This window comes from Hemitrygon akajei, chromosome 16 (assembly GCF_048418815.1).
Source record: "Hemitrygon akajei chromosome 16, sHemAka1.3, whole genome shotgun sequence".
Taxonomy (NCBI): domain Eukaryota; kingdom Metazoa; phylum Chordata; class Chondrichthyes; order Myliobatiformes; family Dasyatidae; genus Hemitrygon; species Hemitrygon akajei.
In genome coordinates this window covers 86,120,483-86,142,570 of record NC_133139.1, presented here as the reverse complement: position 1 = coordinate 86,142,570, position 22,088 = coordinate 86,120,483, and the positions used below count along the sequence as shown (strand labels likewise).

The window sequence follows — 22,088 nt, the reverse complement described above, 5'->3', positions numbered from 1 at the left end:
CTTCTCTAAGCAGTGATATCTAGTATAGGGTAAATTCTCAAATAAGAACCAGTGTTACAGATCAGAGGTCAGAAGGTGGAGACTCGTTGCAGTTCTCTATCACAGAGGGCTGTGGAGACTCAGCCGTTGAGTATATTCAAGGCAGAGAAGGGGAGATTTTGCGATACTGAGGGAATCAGGGACATGCGGCTGGTAGAAGATTAACTATGATTTTACTGGATGGCAGTGCAGGTGTGAAGGACCGATAGCCAACACCTGCTTCTTCTTAGGTTCTTAATAAATGGTAGGATGCCAAAAGTGTAGATGACAAGAGAGAATTTGGAGTGCATTCCCCCTGATTTCCTGAAGGCTAAAGAAAATGTAGAAAAGATGATTAAAGTAAATGTACAGAATTCTTGCCTCTATAGGTCAAAGCTCAGAACAAATAGGTAGGTAGGTCACAATTCAACTAGTACCCTAGTTAGACTGCAGCTGGTCAGCTGGTCACCACAAGAGAAAGGAAGTAATAGCAGCAGAAAGGATGCAAAGAGGAGTAAAACTGGAGTAATGATCCAGAGATACAAGTTCAAATCCTACCTATGTAGCTGAGAAGCAATTTTAGTTAAATAAATCTGGGATAAAAAGCCAGTATTTGTAGTTATGACTTTGAAACTACTAGACAGTCATCTTGTTTTTCTAATGGTCCACACACTGGCCGTGCTCACCTGAGGACCTTCACACCTGGGACTCTGGTGTTGATTACGCCTTTGGCAAGTTGAATGGTCGCTAGACTAGGTCAACCCAATCAGTTCTGTTCCCCTCTTCTATCACTTGCCCTCTTGTACATGCTAATCAATATCCCTCCAACCCCTCCACTGATTTTTAAAATTCGCTTACCAGTACTAAGTAGCAAATTACTTACCAGCCCATGTTTGAGATGTGGGCAAAACCAGAACACCCCGATGAAACCCAAGCAGTTACGGGTTGAGTGTTAAGACAGCATGGAAGTCAGGTCACTAGAGCTGTGAGTCGGCCATGTTAACAGTCCCACTACTCTGGATTGCTAACAACCGTCTGGAAGTCGAGGCCCAATGTTTGCAAGGCAGTGGAGGCTGAAGGCCTGAGGTTTGAGAACTGTCTGTGGGTGTGTGTGAATGGGTAGGTGGGTGGTAGGTAAGGGGCTTGTTTTGCTGTTGTTGTTGCTTGCATGTTCAGCGAACATGGTGTGTGATGCACCATCAATAACTCACTCTGAGACGTAAAAGCGAGGTATCGGCTTTTATTGACTGGAAGAAGGAACGAGCAGTGATTGACCACTATACTACATCCTGGAGACCGAGAGGCCAGGCTCAGACCTCCATCACCTTTATACGGGGGTCTGTGGGAGGAGCCACAGGAGCAGTCATCAGGGGGCGTGTCCAGACAGGTATATGTAGTTCACCACAGTGTGTATGTTATGTTGGTCCCGGAATGTGTGCTGACACTTGCAGGCTGCCCCAGCCTATTTATGCTGTGTTGGCACCCTTCACTTTGCTTCAATGTACGTGATAACAAACGAATCTGAAAATCTGAAATCCTGCCAGCTCTATTACCCTCCCGTGATTTGGTGGAGAAGGTTTGCAGAAAGAACACCAGATTTTTAAGTAATTATTTCAGGATTTAGCAAGTGCATAAATCCTGTTAGTGTTACAGTGCAGGGATGGCAAATGTCACTGGTGTCACCGTGTACCACAACACCTGCAACATCGATCAGTGCATAGCATGACAACCATGAGATGACATCTTAAGGCTCGGTGAGAAACCAAAAAGAGCAGCAGGCCTTTACCTTGAAAGACTGAACGAACGTCCACAGCAAGATACGGATGGTGTAACCCTGCCTCAGGAGCTTGATGAGCCGAGCAGCGCGGAATAACCGCAAGAAGCTCAGATTGATAATGTTTTTCTGCAAAAGCAAGGTTAGCAATAATGGTTAAAGGTTGTTCCCGCCTGCTGTTCCCGCTGGTTGTACTTGACAAGAATGCCACTTAGAAGAACACTCCCAATAAACAAATCTGGCCATCATCCAATCATGGGAAAGAACGGGTTTCCTCATTAAAATGTTAAAATATATATAAATATTTCCAGATATATATATATATATATTTAACACAACCAAATGCACTGTTCTTTGACACTAGCAAGGCATAATGTGGAGTCTACTATACATCAAAGATGCACAGAAAGCCAGATAGGCAAGCACACCGCAAATATCAAACCACAATTCCTTAAGTTATGCGTAGACTCCAATGGGCATGCATTGACAAAAGGCAAGAACCTTTTAAAAGAGCTGGGTGGGGTTGGGGGGGGGGGTCGATAAGTCAGCAGTCATTGGAATGCATGCAGAAAATGAATGTTCGCATTCATGCGACAGTTTATCTGTGAGACCCATCTCTCAAACACCCCCACATTGAAAGGCAAAGAGTAGTAAAAAGGAGAGAAGAAGATTAGTCTAATAAATCCCTAACCTTGATGCTGCCTAACGTTCAGCTTTCTGTATACATTATCATTTCAATTTTGCTCTTGCCCTGCCTCAGGTTCCTGAATTTCACATCTGGATTTCTCAAAGGTAAGGCTTTCTTTTCATTACCTTGCGTGATATGGACATCACTGACTGGTTCGATACTTGCTGCCATTGATAATTGCCCTGGAGAAAGGGGTGGTACGACGTTACTTTGAATCACTGCAGATGCTCTCACTATGCTGCTGGACAGTATTTAGACCCAGCGGCAATGAAAGACTGGCGTTCATTTCCAGGATGGGGTGAGACTCGCACAGAAGGGAATTTGCAGGTCTAGGTGACAGAAGCGTGCTGTCCGAGTTGACTGTGCACTTGTAGGCGGTGCCGATGGTAGATGCAATGAATGTTTGGAACAGTGAATGGACAGCCAGTGAACTAGGCTGCTTTATCTTGGATGCCATCAAGCTTCCTGAGTGTTAGAACTGCCTACATTAGCTTAATGCATGTAACAAGTAACAAAGATCCCCGCACCAATCTTCATGGCACACCACTGGTCATAAAACTTCCATCACAAAATGAAACTCCTGCCTCATCCTTTGAGACTAATAGTACAAGCCCTATTTTACATCCAGTTTGCCAACTTGATTTGGATCCCATGGGCTCTAACCTTTTGAGCCATTGACTATCTAGGAAGCATTCCCTTTGGCAAATACTGAGGATCTGGATACAAGCCTTGTATAACTTATTGTCAATGAGTTTTATTGCCCTTAAAGAGGTAACTTTGTTTAAAATATCCAACACAGGATGCAGACTGCTACCCATTTGAGACACAGCCATTTGTTGGCAGGGTACCCATCCCTGTCTCTGAACAGCAAATGATCAGCAGATGTGGTACCTTTATGCCAAGTAATAATAGTTCAATTAGTCTAATGTCAGTGAAAGTTATTGGAAAAGAATTCTGAGGGGCAGGATTAATGTATATATATATGGAAAGACAGGGATTGATCAGGGATAGTCAGAACAGATTTGTTGGTGGAAAATCATGACTAATATAATTGAGGTTTATGTATTAACTAGATATATTGAACACTAGTTGATGAGATTTACATGGACTTCATAAGGCCTTCAACGATGGAAGAGCATCTACTTTGCGTAGTTTTGGATTGTCACCAAAACCTTTGACAAATGTCTATAGATGGACAGTGGAGAGCATTGTAACTGGTTGCATCGTGGCCTGATATGGAACCACCAAATGCCTAGGAAAGGTAATGTATACAGAAAGTGATGGTGGATCTATCACAGGCCAAGCCCTCCCCACCATTGAGCATAATTACATGGAGCACTGCCATGAGAAAGAGTATCCACCATCCAGGCCATGCTCTCTCCTCGTTACTTCCATTGGGTAGGAAGTACCACACCACAAGCTTCAGGAATGGTTATTAACCATCAGGCTCCCAAACTGGTGTGGATAACTTTACTGACCACAACTCAACCTACACACTCACTTTAAAGGACCTTTTATAACTCGCGTTCTCAGTATTATTTTTTATTTGTACAATTTGTCTTATTTTGCACATTGTTTTTGTCAGTCTTTGTTTATGTATGTTTTTCATAAATTCTATTGTATTTCTTTATTTTCATGTGAATGCCTGCAAGAAAATTAATCTCAAGATAGTATATGGTGACGTATACATGCTTTGATTATGAATCTTACTTTGCCTTCGTCTGATCTTAAAAAGTTAGATCCATGGGATCCAGGGCAAGTTGGAAAACTGGATCGAAGATTGGCTTGTTAATATTATTGAAAGGATGAGGATGGAAGGTTGTTTTTATGACTGGAAATGAGTGGCGTGCCATAGGGATCCATGCTGGGATTCTTGCTGTTTGTTATGTGTAACTTGGAGATCAATATGAGCAGCATGTTAAGTAAGTATGCATACGACAAGAGAATTACTGTGGCTCATAGTGAGGAAGGTAATCCTGGGCTACAGAATCATGGATCGGCTGGTAAACTGGGCAAGAACATGTCAGATGGAAATTAATCCTGTTAAGTGTGAGGTGATGCATTTTGAGGGAAGTTGGGAGGGTGTCAAAAGTGGTGTAGGTCCATATCAGGAGTGTAGGGCCCTAGGGATCCTGAGGATAAAAGGGACATTTGTGTACAAGCTCATAGGTAGAAAGGGTGAAGGAGGAATATGGAGCACTTGACTTCATTAGCAAGAGCACAGAATACAAGCTCAGGGTGGTTTTGTTACAATGTTATAAAGCAATGGCTGGACCATAGCGGGGATATTATGCACAATTCAGATCACCCTGTTACTTGTATTGTTTTTTTTCCCATTTCTGAGATATAGGCCTTTCTGGCCCAACGTGTGGCACCACCCAATTACAGTCCTGTGACCAATTAACCTACCAACCTGTAAGTCTTTGAGATGTGTGAGGAAATCGAAGCTTGTGATCATGGGGAGAATAGACAAACTCCGTACAGATGGTGGCACAGTTGAATATAGGTCACTAGTACCTGGTTACAGGAAGGATGTGATTGAAATGGTGAAGGTGTAGAGATGATTTGTCAGGATGTTGCCTTGGGTGGAGCTTTCAGTTATGATCAGAGACTGGATACGCTGGGGTTTAGAGCAGTGGAGGCTGTGGAGGTGTAGAATATTATGAAAGACAGAGAAGCATGAAAAGCAAGATAGTAAGCAGAAAGATCAGAAGGCAATGATTTAAGGCGATGGGGATGAGGTTTAAGTAGGATCCGAGGAAAAACTTTTTTTACACAAAGAACAGTTGAAATCTGGAACACACTGCCTTGGGTGATGCTGGAAGTATGTCCTCTTATAACATCAAAGAAGCTTCAAACTGAATACTTGCATAGTAGGCTGTGGACTAAGTGCACGCAAATGTGATTAGCATAGTCTTACGGTCAGTAACGATATGGTCAGATACAGGTCTGCTTCCCTGCATGACTAACTTCTGAAATATGATGATATTCTGATCTCAGTTGCAAAATGGTGCATTCTACAGCTGGAAGCTTTGTTTGATCAAATATTGACTAAATTTATACTTGTAAAAGCAATAGTTCTGTGGCCACTTAGAGCTGGGGTGGGCTTCAAATATTCTCAGGTTTATTTTGGGCATCTTCGTCTTTACACATGTCTTGGATTTGACTCTGAAATTTGAAGTTGCTACTGAACCATGACCCAATACATACTTTATTTAATAAACCTATTCAAAGAATAATGTCATTATCAAACATTATTTATCAATTTTGTCAATAGATTGCATGTAAATCAGAGCTGCCAGTCCATTCCGGCAAATTGTGTTTTGTAAAAAAAATCTTATTTATCGTCCTTGGATATTTCATCAGAAAAGGTGGAAGCAACAGTCTAATCAGACACATGCACAAGATTTCGACACCAGTAGCAGGGGAAGATTCCAAAGCAGGCAGTGGGGCCTACTGGCTAGAGAGGGATCCTAAAGATTTAAACAGCTATCTATCTCAGAAAAAAATAATTGTGAATGACTGCAACAGAATGCTAGTATGTCAGGTTCTATTCCATGACTTATAATGTAATCACTGCCTTTGCTAACATCTTATTGGAGTTGTTACAATCCCCATTTATTCCTTGCAATGCTCCCATTGCCAAAGGCAAAATCCCCTTTCTCATGAGGGCAAAATTTTGACACTGTTAGGAAATTTGATGAGCAATAGGCCGAGGGGAGGGTTCATAGACAGGTGAGTGGGAATGGTTTGATTCGTAGTGTCCTGTGGGGATCTCAGTTGGATCTACACTAATCGATCTATTAATGGCCACCTGAAATGATGCAGCAATGAGTCAGTTGTGCCAAAGACACAGATACAAGTGGCAGTGTAAGCAGTTTGCATAGAAGCATTTAATTACAGAGAGATATTAATAGAATGGGTAAATGGGGAAAAATCTGTGATAAGAGTTTAATACAGGAAGAACTGAGGTCACCTGCTTTGGATCTAAGTAAAATGCAATGGTGATTTCTGAGTGATGAGAAACGGGAGAGTGGCCTTCCATGCACATGGACCTTTAGAATTAAATTTATATATCCCCAGTTAGAGGGAAAATGTCTGTTCCTTTGTAGCTGTTACATTTTATTCTGCGTTCTGTATATTACTTTACCTCATGCACTGTGGAATGATTTGATCTGTATGAATAGTATGCAAGATAAGCTTTTTGCAAAACCTTAGTATATGTAACATTAATAAACCAATTCCAATTTCAGTTGTTGAATACACTGACCTATGTTTATCATCCTTTTTCCCAGAGCAGCAGTTTCCATCGAAAACTGCTCCTCAAAACCTAATTTACTGATCACCTCTCTGCTAGAGTTACAGAGAGATACAGCGTGGAACCAGGCCCTTCAGCCCACTGAGTCTATGCTGACCATCAACTTTAACCAACTGTTATAACAACTATTATAACAATTAACTTCTCCCGGTTTCTACGACTCACCTACACAGTAAGGGCAATATCACAGTGACCAATTAACTTGTCAACATTTTTCGGGGTTTAGGAGGAAACCCACAGGGCCACAGGGAGAATGTGTAAACTCCACAGTACAGCACCAGAGCTGACTGAACTTGGGCACTGCAGCTATGAAGCTCGACCAGCTCCACCACCGTGCCTCGATGATATGCCTTCCTTTCTTCTGTTGTCCACACCTCTCCACAGCCGTGTCCCTCTGGCACCTCTTCCAGCCCTTCAAGTCTCCAACAAACCTGTGCTTCTCCACTGTTTGGGGACTCATTTCCTTTGAGGATTACACTTTCAAACAATCCAAGAGAGCAATGTTTCACTGAGCTGCGTACATTTGTATGGTTGAATAACAATAAAATGAACTTGAAATCATATGGTAACATGGCAATCCTCAAAGGAAATGGAACTGCAAATGGTGGAGAAGCTCGGGTTTGTTGGAGGCTTGTAGGGCTGGAAGGTCACAGAGGGAAAAGGCTGTGGAGGAGAGTGGACAACAAAAAGGAATCTTAAAGTCATGGTATATCAAGTGGTGGATGTGGCCAAGTTTCAGATCTGCAGTGACCTAGGTTCAATCCTGACATCTGGTGCTGTCGGTACAGAGTTTGCATGTGCTCCCTGTGACCATGTGGGTGTCATCTAGCTACTCCAGTTAGCAGCCATGTCCAAAAAAATTGTTAGGATTGGTAGGTTAATTGACTGCTGGAATATTGCTCCTAGTGTGTAAGTGAATGGTAGATTCTGGGCTAAGTTGATGGTTATTTGGGGAGAATACTCTGGGGTAGGGTAGGTTGATGGTGTCAATGTGACAGCAAAAGATTTAAAATAAACCCATCTATTTGGAGAATTGCCTTGGTCTTTCTGAAGATAATGGCAGTGGAATCTTGGTTTAACATTATCTACCAAACTCAGTACCTTTTGGAAGTGTGAGCTCTCAGTTCACTGCACCCTGTTCTCTGGAGCGAGGTTTGAGTTTAGTTGGGTGGCTGATTGATACACAACATGCTATAACACTGTGGACATTTCTGTGATAAAGAGTTCAATACTTCAGCATATTGTTTCTGCTTTTCCTACTAACACTCCTCGTGTCCTATCTTTTGTTTCTCCATATCCCATTCCCACCTCTTCCAACTCATAGTATCATCCATTCTGTCAAACACCCTCTCCTGTATACCACCACCCTATCATCGATCTTCCCCTTGGCTTTTCCCTAACCTCCCTTCTGCAATTTTCCCAATTTCTAATGAAAGGCTGTTAGTCTGAAACATCATCTTTCTTATTCTCTGCTCAGATGACGCCTGAGCTGCTGTATGTTTCATTTTTATTTCTGATCGTACTTCTGTACTTTCCTGAGGTGACCAATCAGGAATTTTGAACCTTGGATTCCACTGACATCCCGTTAGCCATTATATTCAGTGGAAAGTAAAATTGTTTCCGTCAATCTCCATAGATGCTTCAAAATTGCCATGCAGGTTGATAGGTTGTTAAGGCATATGGAATGTCGGCCTTCATCAGTTGAGGGAGGGAGTTCAAGTTCCATGAGTTAATGCTGCAACTCTATAAAACCCTGGTTAGATCACAATTATGTTCAGATCTCATTGCTTCATTATAGGAAGGATGCAGAAGCTTTAGAGAGGATGCCGAGGAGATTTACTAGGATGCTACCTGGATTACTGAGCTTGTCTTATGAGGATAGTTGAACAAACCAGGGCATTTTTTTGGAATGAAGGAGCATGAAAGGTGACTTGATAGAGATGTACAAAAAGAGGCATCAATTGAGTGGACAATCAGAGACTTTTTACCAGGGTGTAAATAGCTAATATGAGGGGAAAAATTTTGAGGAGATTGGAGGAAAGTATAGGAGGAATGTCAGAGGAAGGTTTTGTGTACTGAAAGTGGTGGATGTGTGTGACACACCCTGCCAGAAGTTCTGGTAAAAGCAGGCACAGTGTATTAGGGACATTTCGGAACTCTTAGATAGGCACGAGGATGATAGAAAAATGGAGGGCTATATAGGAGGGAAGGGTTAGATTGATCTTAGAGTAGGTTTAAAAAGTCGGCACCACATCATGGGTTGAAGAGCCTGTACTGTGCTATACTGTTCTGCTCTGTTTTGTGCTGTTTTAAGCAGTTGTAACTGGGTAACTGAATTGTAACACCAAGCAAACCCCTTGGGCAATATTGTTCTTCACCTATGGAAAAAAAGCCCTCTTTTACTGTTTTGATTTGTATTTTGCATAGAACATCATAATGAGGCTGGCAGCTGTCACTGGAACCTTTGAACCAACGAACTGCATCAACTAATAAGTTAGTGGCAATGTACACCTATCTCTCCCAGCAATGTCAATTCTCCGGGAAAACGAGTGATAACATGAAGAGTAAACAGAAATTGCAGTGACCTCCCTTGATAAAGATAGGGTCATTTCTGCAGGACACCAGCATGAGTGGAGGATAGTTTTTCTGCATGAAATTAGTCTCAGTCACTTAATGGGGTACCATGGCCAAGTCTGATTGTCTAGTAAGCTGCTAAATCCTTTCCATCCTGCCTGGCTTTCACAGCAGACAAACTGAGAAGAAACTTCACCTGTGTGCTTATTTGTGTTTAATCTCAGAAATGCAGAAGCTGCAGCCTGTGTTACATAATTGGGGAAGCTTCTGGAATGGAAGAGTTAACAATCAAGGGTGTAAAGGTGCATTTGGAAATGAAGCATAAGACATCTGTGCAAATAGCAATGGTCCCTTCAGTATAACAGTCTCATTGTAATAATCAAGGGAATTGGTCAAAGGTGTACAACATAGGAAGCAAAAATACATGCCCTATAGCTTTGTCTTTTGAGACCTTACTGTGTAGTGTGTAGATCCAGCTGCTGTCTTGCTATGTCTAGACTTTTCATTGCCAAGGCCAGTATGAAACGAATTCCTTTATGTTTAGGGAGTGTCGGACAGAGGTGAGGAGTCCAAAGCCATGCCAAAAAACACAATGCAAGGTAGCAACAGCAAATCCCACTTCAGCAGCACGTGCCATGCCAAGGGTACTTAGTTTGTGAATGCATTAGGCTCAAAAAGTTACAAACCAACCGTGGTCTACATGTAGATGTTGTTGATGGATGGTTGGAATTGGATTGCATTGGGATTGATTTGCAACCAGGTTTAAAATTAGTTGGCATGGACACACAGACGGGACATGGATGGACACATGAATTTCATAGTGCATTTTGATTGGATGAGTTATTTCACAAGGCGTTGCGCCAATAAAGCACAGATTACAGACAGCATGTGAAAAGATAAAACAAGATAAAAAGTCAATCATTATAGGTTTCTCACTTTCTTTTGCTGTCTATCTTCTATATCAAAACACAATAGTGACCGACTAACACAGACAGGAATGGTTCACGAGTGTTGACCAGGGAACATGCTTTCCTTGTGCATGGTTTCTACCGTGATGTTAGTACTATTTGTGTAAAAACAATCCATTTTCAGCCAAATGATACAACATGGTTAAAAATAATTGGAGTAATTCCCAGTGTAAAATTCAGTACTGCTTCCAGGTTTGATAAAGCTGGACCCCAAAATTAGCATTAAGATCAAGCGAGTAACACTCTCACACAATGAGGTGGGTGTACGTGGCTTGCTGTACTAAATGGCATTCAGCTGTTATCTGACAATAGAACAGGGCATCAAAGTGTAACACACTCTGGTTCCAACACAGCAAGACCAGCCCACAGAGTGTTTCCCAGTTTCTGTATGCTTCCTGGCCGTTGAACCAATCCATTACTATGTAGCAGTGGTCATCAGACATGCAGAGAAAAGTCCATAATTAATATTCTCCCATTTCACACACACAAAAGGGGCACCTGAAATAAAGAAAATAGCAAATACCCTCTTCATGTTTATACAGCCAAACTGGTTTCAACACTTTAAAAGCAAGACATCAATGTAAAAAAATCAATTGACTTTTTTCTTGCCTGGACACTTTGTCATTAAGTTATGATCATTTTAAGTAGAAATGCTCTAAAACTTCCAAGCCTAACAGAAAAAGATGAGGAATTTCTTTAGCCAAAGAGTGGTGAATCTATGGAATTCATTGCCACAGGCAGCTGTGGATGGCAAATCATTGGGTATATTTAAGGCAAAGCTTGATTCTTGATTGTCAGAGTGTAAAGGAATATAGGGAGAAGGCAGGAGATTGGGGCTGAGAGGGAAATAGATCAGTACTGATGGGACTCAAGCAGAGCAGACTCAACGGGACAAATGGCCTAATTCTTTTCCTGTATCATATGGTCTTATAAGATTGGGCTAGTATGTGAGATCGATCTGTAATACCACATCATACTAATTTCATGTCTGTTGTGGTTCCGTGTTGGCCAGAAACTTCGTTGTTTAGTTACCCACAGATATTGTTTTCCAACTACACTTTCATAACAGCAAAACTATATAGTTCAGATTGACATTTAAGATTCACAGCAACAGGGATATATACATTTCCATTTCATTGAAACTCCTGTGGCAAATTCATCCCTGGGGGAGTTAGCATGAGGGAGACGGGAGGTCTGAGGCGGTGAGGGGTAAGAGAATCTGTGGCACAAAGTATTGGTTGGAAACGGGAGGCACAGTATAGTCTAGAGCAAACTGGATGGCTGGACTCAGCCCATGAATCACTTAAAGCCTCAAAGAGAGCTTTTGGTAATTGCATTGACTTTGAAAACGAGGATAGAGAAATTTGATGGACAAAGCCTCTATTATAGGAATATTTCAGAGCATTGACCAGGGTGTTTTGGGCTGACAACTGGTTGACAACACACAGGCTGTTCTGCATTGTCCATATAGTTTGGAGAACCAAAATCTTTTCCCAGGGAAGAAATGTTGAATTCTGGAGGGCATAGCTTTAATTTGAGAGGGAGAAAGTTTAAAGGAGGTGTGCAGGGCAAGTTTTTTTCACAAAGAATGGGAGCAGACTGAACAGCTGCCAGATGTGGTGGTGAAAGCAGATATGATAGTGGTGTTCAAGTGTTTTAGACAAGCACATGTTTATGCAGGGAGGGATAGTTTAATTTGGCATCATGTTTGCCCATTTATGATGGGCTGAAGGGCTTGTTCCTGTCTTTGTAACCCACAAAACTCCATTTGTTCATTGGTAGGGGCACTTTCCAAGTCCCATATGGACGTGATTCATTACCGTCCAGTACTGACAGTGTGGGGAGAAACCCAGAAACCCAATGGCTGAGTGTGTGGCTAAACCTTCTGTGCTGGATGAATTTCATCAGATTTTGAGCTGACCCTTGTGGAATCCAGTGCAGGCAGGGTCAGGTCTGGCGTGAGGGGCTGTGTTGAGATTTTCAACAAGGCAAAAGCCCATTGAGGGAGAGGGTGATTTGCTAAGCGGACGTGGCCAGGGGCAAGATGCAGCCTCGTGTAACTTCAGCAAGTATATCGATAATGACCAGCAGATGAGCCTCCAAGGGTGTCATACACTCCATACACAAGGGGTATCTGCAAGCTGCGGTGCAGAGCTGGCGAAAGGAGTGACTTTGGCTCATGGAGGTATCATGGGTTGAACAGGTTACTATTTGTCCCGTAGATTAGCTCCACTTCAGCGGACATCTGGCTGGGGAGCTGAGGTGCAGCCACGCGCCAACGAAGATTGAGCAAGACCTGTGTAACACTGAGCTGGTTACAGAAGTCTGACTGAGCCCAGTCCTCTCCTTGTTTTTAAGATTAGTCTTATTTGTCACATGTACAGCAAAACATAGAGTGAAATGTGTCATTTGTGTCAAATCAAATCAGCAAGGATTGTGCTAGGCAGTCTGAAATACAGCATGCCCACAACTCACTAATGCTAACCAGGGCACCCGAAGAAAATCCATGCGGTAATGGGGAGAATATATAAACTCCTTGAACCCTAATCCTATGGCTGGAACTGTAAAGCGCTGCAAGAGCTGTTACACTACCATTCCCACGCCCCACCTCCCGAACGATGTTCCCTAAACATTCTTACGAGCACAAACACTGATGAGAATGGTATTAGTCAACAGGGACAGATGGCAATGTTCTAGGGACTGTATAAATCACCCATGAATCACCAGTAGAAACATAAGAGGCTGCAGATGCTGGAATCTGAAAGATCTCAGCCAGTTGAGCAGGATTTCAATCTGAAATGTACACAATTTTGTTCCCCTCATCAACAATGAAACGGCAATGAAGAATCCTTCTATATCTGTGTTTGAGTCTCTGCCCAGGACTTGCATAGCTGACACTAGTGAAAACCGAGCTACTGAGATGATGAAGGAAGCCCTGAACACTGCCAGAAATGGCAGACCTTCATTGCTGCCCTAAACGCCAATGGCATATGGGCAGTAGGAAGAATGTATGGACTTGCATCTCATTACTTTGAGGGTCATATACATTACATATTTGGCATAAACATTTTTCCTTAATATTGTCGCTGATGATGGGTTAACATCTCTCTGTTCCCCCCTTAACCCTGTACATACTCTTACAGCAGCGATGCAGCTGCTGTTGATTTAATTGTTGTGTTTAAAACAAATGCTTTTGATCTGCACTTACCCAAAACTCTGTCACTAAAATATCAGTGACACTGCCCAGGACTGTGACAAAATCAAATATATTCCAAGCATCCTGAAAATAGTTCTGTGGAGCAGAAAGCAGCAGTGTTAGCAATGGTGCGTATTCTCCCCCTTCCCAGCAGTGCTACAGAAATTACTGACTGTCATAGATGGAACATTTAGTTATTATGTTATTTCAAGCAATGAGTGTTTGATCATCCATTGGGAAAACAAGGAACGCCAGCCTAGTTCAAAGTTTCCTTCAAACCAAAGTTTGGGATGCAAGAGATTCTGCAGATGCTAGTAATCTTGAGCAAAACGCATAAAGTACTGGAGGAACTCAGAAGGAGCTGATGAGTTGCTGCCTGACCTGCTGAGTTCCTCCAGCATTTTGTGTGTGCTGTTAAAACCAAAGTACCTGTGCACACCCATCAACCACTAGATGGTAAACACAAAGTACACTGCAGATGCTGTGGTCAAATCATGATGTACAAACAAGCTGGATGAACCCAGCAGGTCGGGCAGCATCCATTGAAATGAGCAGTCAATGTTTCGGGCCGAGACCCTTCGTCAGTACTGAAGGAGGAGGGGGCAGGTGGGAGGAGGGGGAAGCTTGTTTGTACGTCTTGATTTAACCACTAGATGGTGATGTGGGGTTTAGATCGATTCTTTCCAGTCCTGATGAGACATCCACACTTCTGTAATTCTGCCCAGTTTAATTCCTCCCTGTTCATGCACTTGCCTTCAGGTCCGCAATACCCTCCCTAAATCTCACCATTCCTCCACCTCCTTGTCCAAACTTTGGGTCATCTGCACCAACATGGGTTTGCACCAAACTGGCTTTTGACAGACGATGCACCATGGGATATTTTTATGACCTCAAAGTTGCTACACCAATGCAGGTCACTTTTGTTGGCACTTTACATCAAGTGCTATGCAGCACTAGGTCAAACTTTTCAGTGGAATGGTCAGCCGACCGCGATGTCATTCAGTGGAATGGACAGCGGACCGCCATGTCGTTCAGCGGAATGGTCAGCCGACCGCCATGTCGTTCAGCAGACCGCCATGTCGTTCAGCGGAATGGACAGCCGACCGCCATGTCGTTCAGCGGAATGGTCAGCCGACCGCCATGTCGTTCAGCGGAATGGACAGCGGACAGCCATGTCGTTCAGCGGAATGGACAGCGGACCGCCATGTCGTTCAGCGGAATGGACAGCCGACCGCCATGTCGTTCAGCGGAATGGACAGCGGACCGCCATGTCGTTCAGCGGAATGGACAGCGGACCGCCATGTCGTTCAGCGGAATGGTCAGCCGACCGCCATGTCGTTCAGCGGAATGGACAGCGGACCGCCATGTCGTTCAGCGGAATGGTCAGCCGACCGCCATGTTGTTCAGCGGAATGGTCAGCCGACCGCCATGTCGTTCAGCGGAATGGACAGCGGACCGCCATGTCGTTCAGCGGAATGGTCAGCCGACCGCCATGTCGTTCAGCGGAATGGACAGCCGACCGCCATGTCGTTCAGCGGAATGGACAGCCGACCGCCATGTCGTTCAGCGGAATGGACAGCGGACCGCCATGTCGTTCAGCGGAATGGTCAGCCGACCGCCATGTCGTTCAGCGGAATGGACAGCGGACCGCCATGTCGTTCAGCGGAATGGACAGCCAACCGCCATGTCGTTCAGCGGAATGGACAGCGGACAGCCATGTCGTTCAGCGGAATGGTCAGCCGACCGCCATGTCGTTCAGTGGAATGGTAAACCGACCGCCATGTCGTTCAGTGGAATGGTCAGCGGACCGCCATGTCGTTCAGCGGAATGGTCAGCCGACCGCCATGTCGTTCAGCGGAATGGACAGCCGACCGCCATGTCGTTCAGTGGAATGGTCAGCGGACCGCCATGTCGTTCAGCGGAATGGACAGCCGACCGCCATGTCGTTCAGCGGAATGGCCAGCGGACCGCCATGTCGTTCAGCGGACCGCCATGTCGTTCAGCGGAATGGACAGCCGACCGCCATGTCGTTCAGCGGAATGGTCAGCCGACCGCCATGTCGTTCAGCGGAATGGACAGCGGACAGCCATGTCGTTCAGCGGAATGGACAGCGGACCGCCATGTCGTTCAGCGGAATGGACAGCCGACCACCATGTCGTTCAGCGGAATGGACAGCGGACCGCCATGTCGTTCAGCGGAATGGACAGCCGACCGCCATGTCGTTCAGCGGAATGGTCAGCCGACCGCCATGTCGTTCAGCGGTATGGTCAGCGGACCGCCATGTCGTTCAGCGGAATGGACAGCCGACCGCCATGTCGTTCAGCGGAATGGTCAGCGGACCGCCATGTCGTTCAGTGGAATGGTAAACCGACCGCCATGTCGTTCAGCGGAATGGACAGCCGACCGCCATGTCGTTCAGCGGAATGGACAGCAGACAGCCATGTCGTTCAGCGGAATGGTCAGCCGACTGCCATGTCGTTCAGCGGAATGGTCAGCGGGCTGCCATGTCGTTCAGCGGAATGTTCAGCGGGCTGCCATGTCGTTCAGCATGTATAATCAGTTCCATATTTGCCAAACAACTGCTGACACTGGAGAGGTGCATGCATCTAAGCATTGAGTTTAGGCAGAATCCTGTCTGATTGCAATACTACCATTGGTAAATTGTGCCACAATATTTACATCTCTTCACATACGACAAACAGTCACCAAGTTGAGGTGGTCAGGAGCTACGGAGCCCAATGCCTCTTATGTAAGACACCTGGCAGGTACTCACCAGAATTCCAAAGGCAATAATCTTCAGAATACATTCACATGAAAACAAAATGGTGAACACCATATTGAGATACTTCAGCACATCATCGTAAGACTGTGGTTGATCGGAAAACTAAAATAAGAAGAAGAGAGCTTGGTTACTTAGTCAATACTTGAGGCACTCTGGACATTGCACTTTTTGGACCTGTCACTCAACTGTGATAAATATTGGTTCCAAAGGAATAGGAATAGAAAATTTAATGAGTAGAACTTGCCCTAGCTTCCCCCCCCCCCCCCGAGATGGTTACCTTGGTGTTCAACACTGACCATTGTTTCCTGAAAAAAAACTTATGCTTGCTCTCCACTCGGGTAAATGCTTGAGACAAACTGTAATGACTTTAGAAGCTGGAGTAAAGTTTGCCATTTGGCTCTTGAGCTTGCCTCATCATTCAACATGGTCACAGTTGACATTGAGCCTCAACCACTTTTCTACCAATCCCTGGATCATCTGATTCAAGGTAGATTCTTCCAGTCCAAAAATCTATTGACTTCCGCTGGAAACACTCAGTGTCTGAACATCCAAAGCCCCTGCAGTGGAGAATTCCAAAGATCCGTTGCTCTCTGAGGAAAGAACTTGCAGATCTAAATGGCAAATCCCTCATCCTTTGCTATTACCCATTATTTACTATGAACCAGCATATCTCCTGTTAATCCCTGTTTCCGTGAGGTTGCCCCTCATTCTTCTGAACACAGGTTCATCTAGTCAATCACTCTGCATAGATCAATCTCCCCATTACTGGAATTATCCCAGTGAATGCTCTCTGCACTGCCTCCAAATATTTCCTTCCTTAACCGAGGTGAACAAGAATTACCCAAATTCCAAGTCAGGCATCACCATAGTCTTAACACAAATGGCAATAAGGTGACCATCCACCCCATTGCATCAATGAATAACATACCAGTTGCCTTCCTAGATTCTTTTGTATTAGCAATTAATTACAAAAACATCACCCAGCATTATTCACTCCTTAAAATGTCTCCAAACTGACTTCTCACCTTAATCATCCTAGCAAGTTTCCATGAAACTTGGAAAAAAAGATTAAAAATCCTTTAAGTGGTTTCTCCAGTGTAAATACAGGATTAAACACTAATCAGAAGCAAAAGCCCTGTTAAGGGTAAGACATTACTCATAGTTAGTTTTGGTACTGCCTGTAACCTGTCATATTTATCAGACTGTGTATCCTGCAGTAGGGTGTATGGGGTCCTCAGGGAGGGGTAGCAAGTCTAGTGAAGGGGCTTGCTGTGTCCATTTGTGAGGCAACTCACTCACCTTCGGTCCCCACCGGTCACTTAGCTCTCACCTGTGGCTCCAAATAGCTGTTTACATGCAACCTAACAAGTGGCATCATTGCTTGATATGGAAACTGCACTGGGCAGACAGCAAAGCTCTCCGACAGGTCATCAATACTGCCCAATGCATCAGCCTACTCGACATCAGAGACATCTATACATAGAGAGGTATCGGAAAAGGGCCAGTAACATCATGAAGGATCCCACACAACTTGCTCATGGACTGTTATCAGGGAGAAAGCTACATAACATTCATGCCAGGACCAAAATCAAAAACAGTTATTTTGCCTACACAATAAGGCAGATCAACAACTCCACCATTACTTTATTATATCCTGTCAGTCACATTAAGTACAGCCTAGCATCACTTTGTGGACATACAGTCAATCCATGTATATAAGCTATCTTATGTATTTATATTTTGGTGTTTTTTTAATTATTATTTGTGAATTCTTTATCTTTTGTATTTTTTTGTGCAGCATCAGATCTGGAGTAACAATTATTTTGTTCCCCTTATTACTCTTGGGTACAGTAAGTGACATTGAGCAATCTTGAACCTTGAATGGTGAAGAATTAACACACTCCAGAGCACCACTTCAACAGGCGGGCAAAACCAGGTGACGGTAGCCAGTGAGAGAGGGCTTGCCTGTCCCAGCATGCAAAGTCAGCTCTGACAGACTGGACAGATGAGATCCAATGGGCAGGAAGTTGGCTCTATGACACTGTGGAAAGCAAAGGTCATGATAAGGCACAGAAGAAGTCATGGTCATCCACTGCAACTGAAGAAAACCCCTGGATGTGATGATCACTCTTGCCACTGGACCTGTATTTCCAATGTCAGGTGAGTGGAATGGCACCAGTATAATGGCTTTTCCCCTTTAAAACCCAACTGCACAAGTTTTAATACTTTCATTAGATGGCAACTAATCAATCATTTTGCAGTATTCTCTCTCCATGCTGTTGTTAAGACTTTCTGTATGGCATAGAAGAACCTAGTCCTAACCCACTGCTGAACCCTCATCTACGTCTTCTGTTGCATCCTGACTTGGCTATTCCAATTGGCTGGCCTGCTTATTCCTACTGGCATACGCTTAAGGCCATTAAAAACTTTGTGGCCATGCCCTAACTCACTGTGTCCCATTAACCCTGCACCACAGTAATCCCTGATGCACATTGTCATCTCACCTATTTTCCAACTCTTTTGGTTTTCAGATTCCTTCATGTCTTTGCCCTATCCCTTCTTCTGTAATAAGACCATAAGATATAGGAGCAGTATTAGGCTATGTGGCCCATTAAGTCTCCTCTGCCATTTCATCATGACTGATCCATTCCCTCTCAGCCTCAAACTCCTGCCTTCTCCCTGTATCCCTTCATGCCCTGACGAGTCAAGAATCAATTAATCTCTGCCCTAAATATACATAAAGACTTGGCCTCCACAGCCATAGGTAACAAATTCTGTAGATTCACCGCTCTGGCTTAAGAAATTCTACCTAATCTTCGTTCTAAAAGAATGCCCAACTATTCTAAGGTTGTGTCCTCTGGTCCTATTCTCCCACCATAGGAAACATCCTCTTCACATCCACTCTATCAAGGCCTTCCAACATTCGATAGGTTTCAATAAGGTTACCCCTCATTCTTTTGAATTCTAGTGAATACAGGCCCAGAGCCATCAAACACTCTTCATATGACAAGATGTTCAATTCTGCAATCTTTTTCGTGAACCTACTTTGAAACCTCCCCAGTTTCAGCACATCCTTTCTAACAAAAGCAGACTAAAACTGCTCACAATTCTCCAAACGAGGCCTAACCAGTGCTTTATAAAGTCCCAATATTACATCCTTGATCTTAAACTCTAGTCCTCTTGAAATGAATGCTAACATCATGTTTGCCTTCCTCACCACAGACTCGACCTGCAAATTAACCTTTAGGGAATTGGGAGTCTTGTGCAGGATTCTCTGAAGGTTAGCTTGCAGGTTGAGTTGGTGGTAAGGAAGGTAAATGCAATGTTGGCATTCATTTCGAGAGGACTAGACTATAAAAGCAAAGATGCTGAGGCTATATAAGGCACTGGTTAGACCACACTTTGCATATTGTGATTAGTTTTGGGCACCTTATCCAAAAAAGGATTGCTGGCCTTGCTGAGGGTCCAAAGGAGGTTCACGAGAATGATTCTGGGAATGAAAGGGTTAACATGTTTGCATTTGATGGCTCTGGGCATTACCGGTGTTTAGAAGAATGGGGTGGGGGTTCTCACTGAAACCTAACGAATATTGAGAGGCCTAGATAGGGTGGATATGGAGAATTTGTTTCTTATAGTGGGGGGGGGGGGTGGAGTCTAGTTGCAGAGGGTACAGCTTCAGAAGAGAGAGACTCCCAATTAGATCGGAGATGAGAAGGAATTTCTTTAGACAGAGGGTGGTGAATATGTGGAATTCATTAATAAACTGGCCCTTGACTTCTTTCGGAGTTTATAGGGCTAACTGGCAAAGATAAAGTGTGTGCAAAAGGCTTAACGGGTAAGATGTGCCTTTATCTGCCAACTAAATATAATACTGTGGGACATTTAGTAGTTCAGGATTACTGAAGGACAGGGAGATATCACCGACAGGATCATTGGCAATCACCCTCTGCACCCAATAGGTGATGCTCCTTTGGAAGTGACATTCACCTGGATAAGTGTGGCAAGTGCCGGATGGGGATTTGTAGCAGGAATGGCAAGAGAGAGTCCTGTGCACTGACCTTCATCATTAGCACCACAGTGTTGAGGGCAATCATGGCCATGATTGTGTATTCAAATGGCGGTGACACCACAAACTGCCACATCTTGTACTGGAACGTCTGCTTGTTCTGTGGCATGTGTCGTGTCAAGGGTTTGGCACTTATAGCAAAATCGATGCAGGCTCTCTGCAAGAGAACAAATGACAATTCAGCAGGAGCAGGAAATCCTCAGACCATTAAACACTAACACAGCAAACACCTAGCTAACCGCTGCAAGCACCGGGAAGCTTCACTCTCATAAGAAACTGCAGAAACCGGAATCTGGAGCAACACACAGAGCACTGGAGGGTCTCAGCTGGCCGGGCAGTATGTATGGAGGGAAATTTCAGGCCAAGACCCTTCATCAAGATTCAAGATGAAGGATCTCGGCATGAAATGCCAACCATCCATTTTCTGACCCGTTGAGTTCCTCCAATATTTTGTGTGTAGTCCCACTCATCATCCTGGAAATACAAGAGACTGCAGATGTTCATATACTAAAATGGAAAGGGTATCCTTGCCCAGACATTGCATTTCATTCAACACTGAGGAATGGATTTTGCTGTGACCTCATCAATTGCCAGCTTTGCAGTATCCTTGCTTTAAGAAGCTGTTGACGTTCATTCCTCCCATTCAAAAGCGCTGGAAGCCAAGCTGTTCACTCGCAGTTGGCTTCTGCTGTCAGTCCTGTTCTCGCCTCCTATTGCCAAAGTTCCACTGCCACTCCCTGATAGTGGCTGCCCAAGTTGATTGGGTGGTAAAGAAAGGGCATGGCATGCTGACTCCCGTTGGTCAAGGCATTGAGTTCAAAAGTCAGGAAGTTATGCTGTAGCTTTATAAAACTGGTTGGGCCACAGCTGGAGACGTGCACTCAGTTCTGGTTGCCCCATTGTAGGAAGGATGCAGAGGCTTTGAAGAAGGTGCAGAAAGACTTACCAGGATGCTGCCTGGATTAGAGAGCAAGTGCTAATAAGGAGAGGTTAAACGAATTTTGGTTTTTCTCCCTGGAGCGGTGGAGGCTGATAGAAGCTTATAAAATTCTGAGAAGCGTAGTGTAGATGGTTGGCATCTTTTTCTCAGGGTTAAAATGTCCAGTACTAGAGAGCCTCCATTTAAGGTGAGAGGTGGAAAGTTTGAGGGAGGTGTGCAGACAAGTTGATTTTACACAGTGTGGTGAGTACATGGAACGGGATGTTAGGAGAAGAAGCAGATATGATTAAACAGTTTTAAACATTAAAGTTAGAGGCTTTTCAAAGGACCCTGAGCAGACAGATAGACATGCTAATATGGACCATGTTCAGGCAAAAAGGATTAGTTTAATCAAAGACACAAGAACATCTGCTGATACTAGAAATTCAAAGCAATTCACGAAGTGCTGGAGGAGCTCAGCATGCCAGACAGCATCTGTGAAAAAGGGTGAATGGTCATCATTTCGGGTTGAGGCCCTTCATCAGGACTGGAAAGGAAGGGAGAACGAGAAAGAATATGAAGGTGGGGGGAGGGCAGGGAAAAGTACAAGATGATAGGGGACGGGTGAAACTGGGAGAGGGGTGGGTGGTGAAGTAAAGAACTGGGAAATCGATTGGTGAAAGAGATAACGGGGAAATCTGATAGGAGAGGACAGGAGGCCATAGGAGAGAGGGAAGTGGGAGGTGATGGGCAGGTAAGAGGAGGTGTGAGAGGGAAACAAGAAT

General features: G+C 44.1%; 1 protein-coding gene across 1 annotated transcript in view; it reads right to left on the bottom strand.

Moving 5' to 3' along the window:
* cacna1aa (calcium channel, voltage-dependent, P/Q type, alpha 1A subunit, a) overlaps positions 1 to 22,088 on the bottom strand; it is a 478,641-nt gene that overhangs the window by 95,089 nt on the left and 361,464 nt on the right. Inside the window, 4 exon segments of the mRNA XM_073069345.1 lie at positions 1,805 to 1,921; positions 13,549 to 13,632; positions 16,310 to 16,420; positions 20,377 to 20,541. Of these exon segments, the coding sequence (XP_072925446.1) occupies positions 1,805 to 1,921; positions 13,549 to 13,632; positions 16,310 to 16,420; positions 20,377 to 20,541 (477 nt within the window).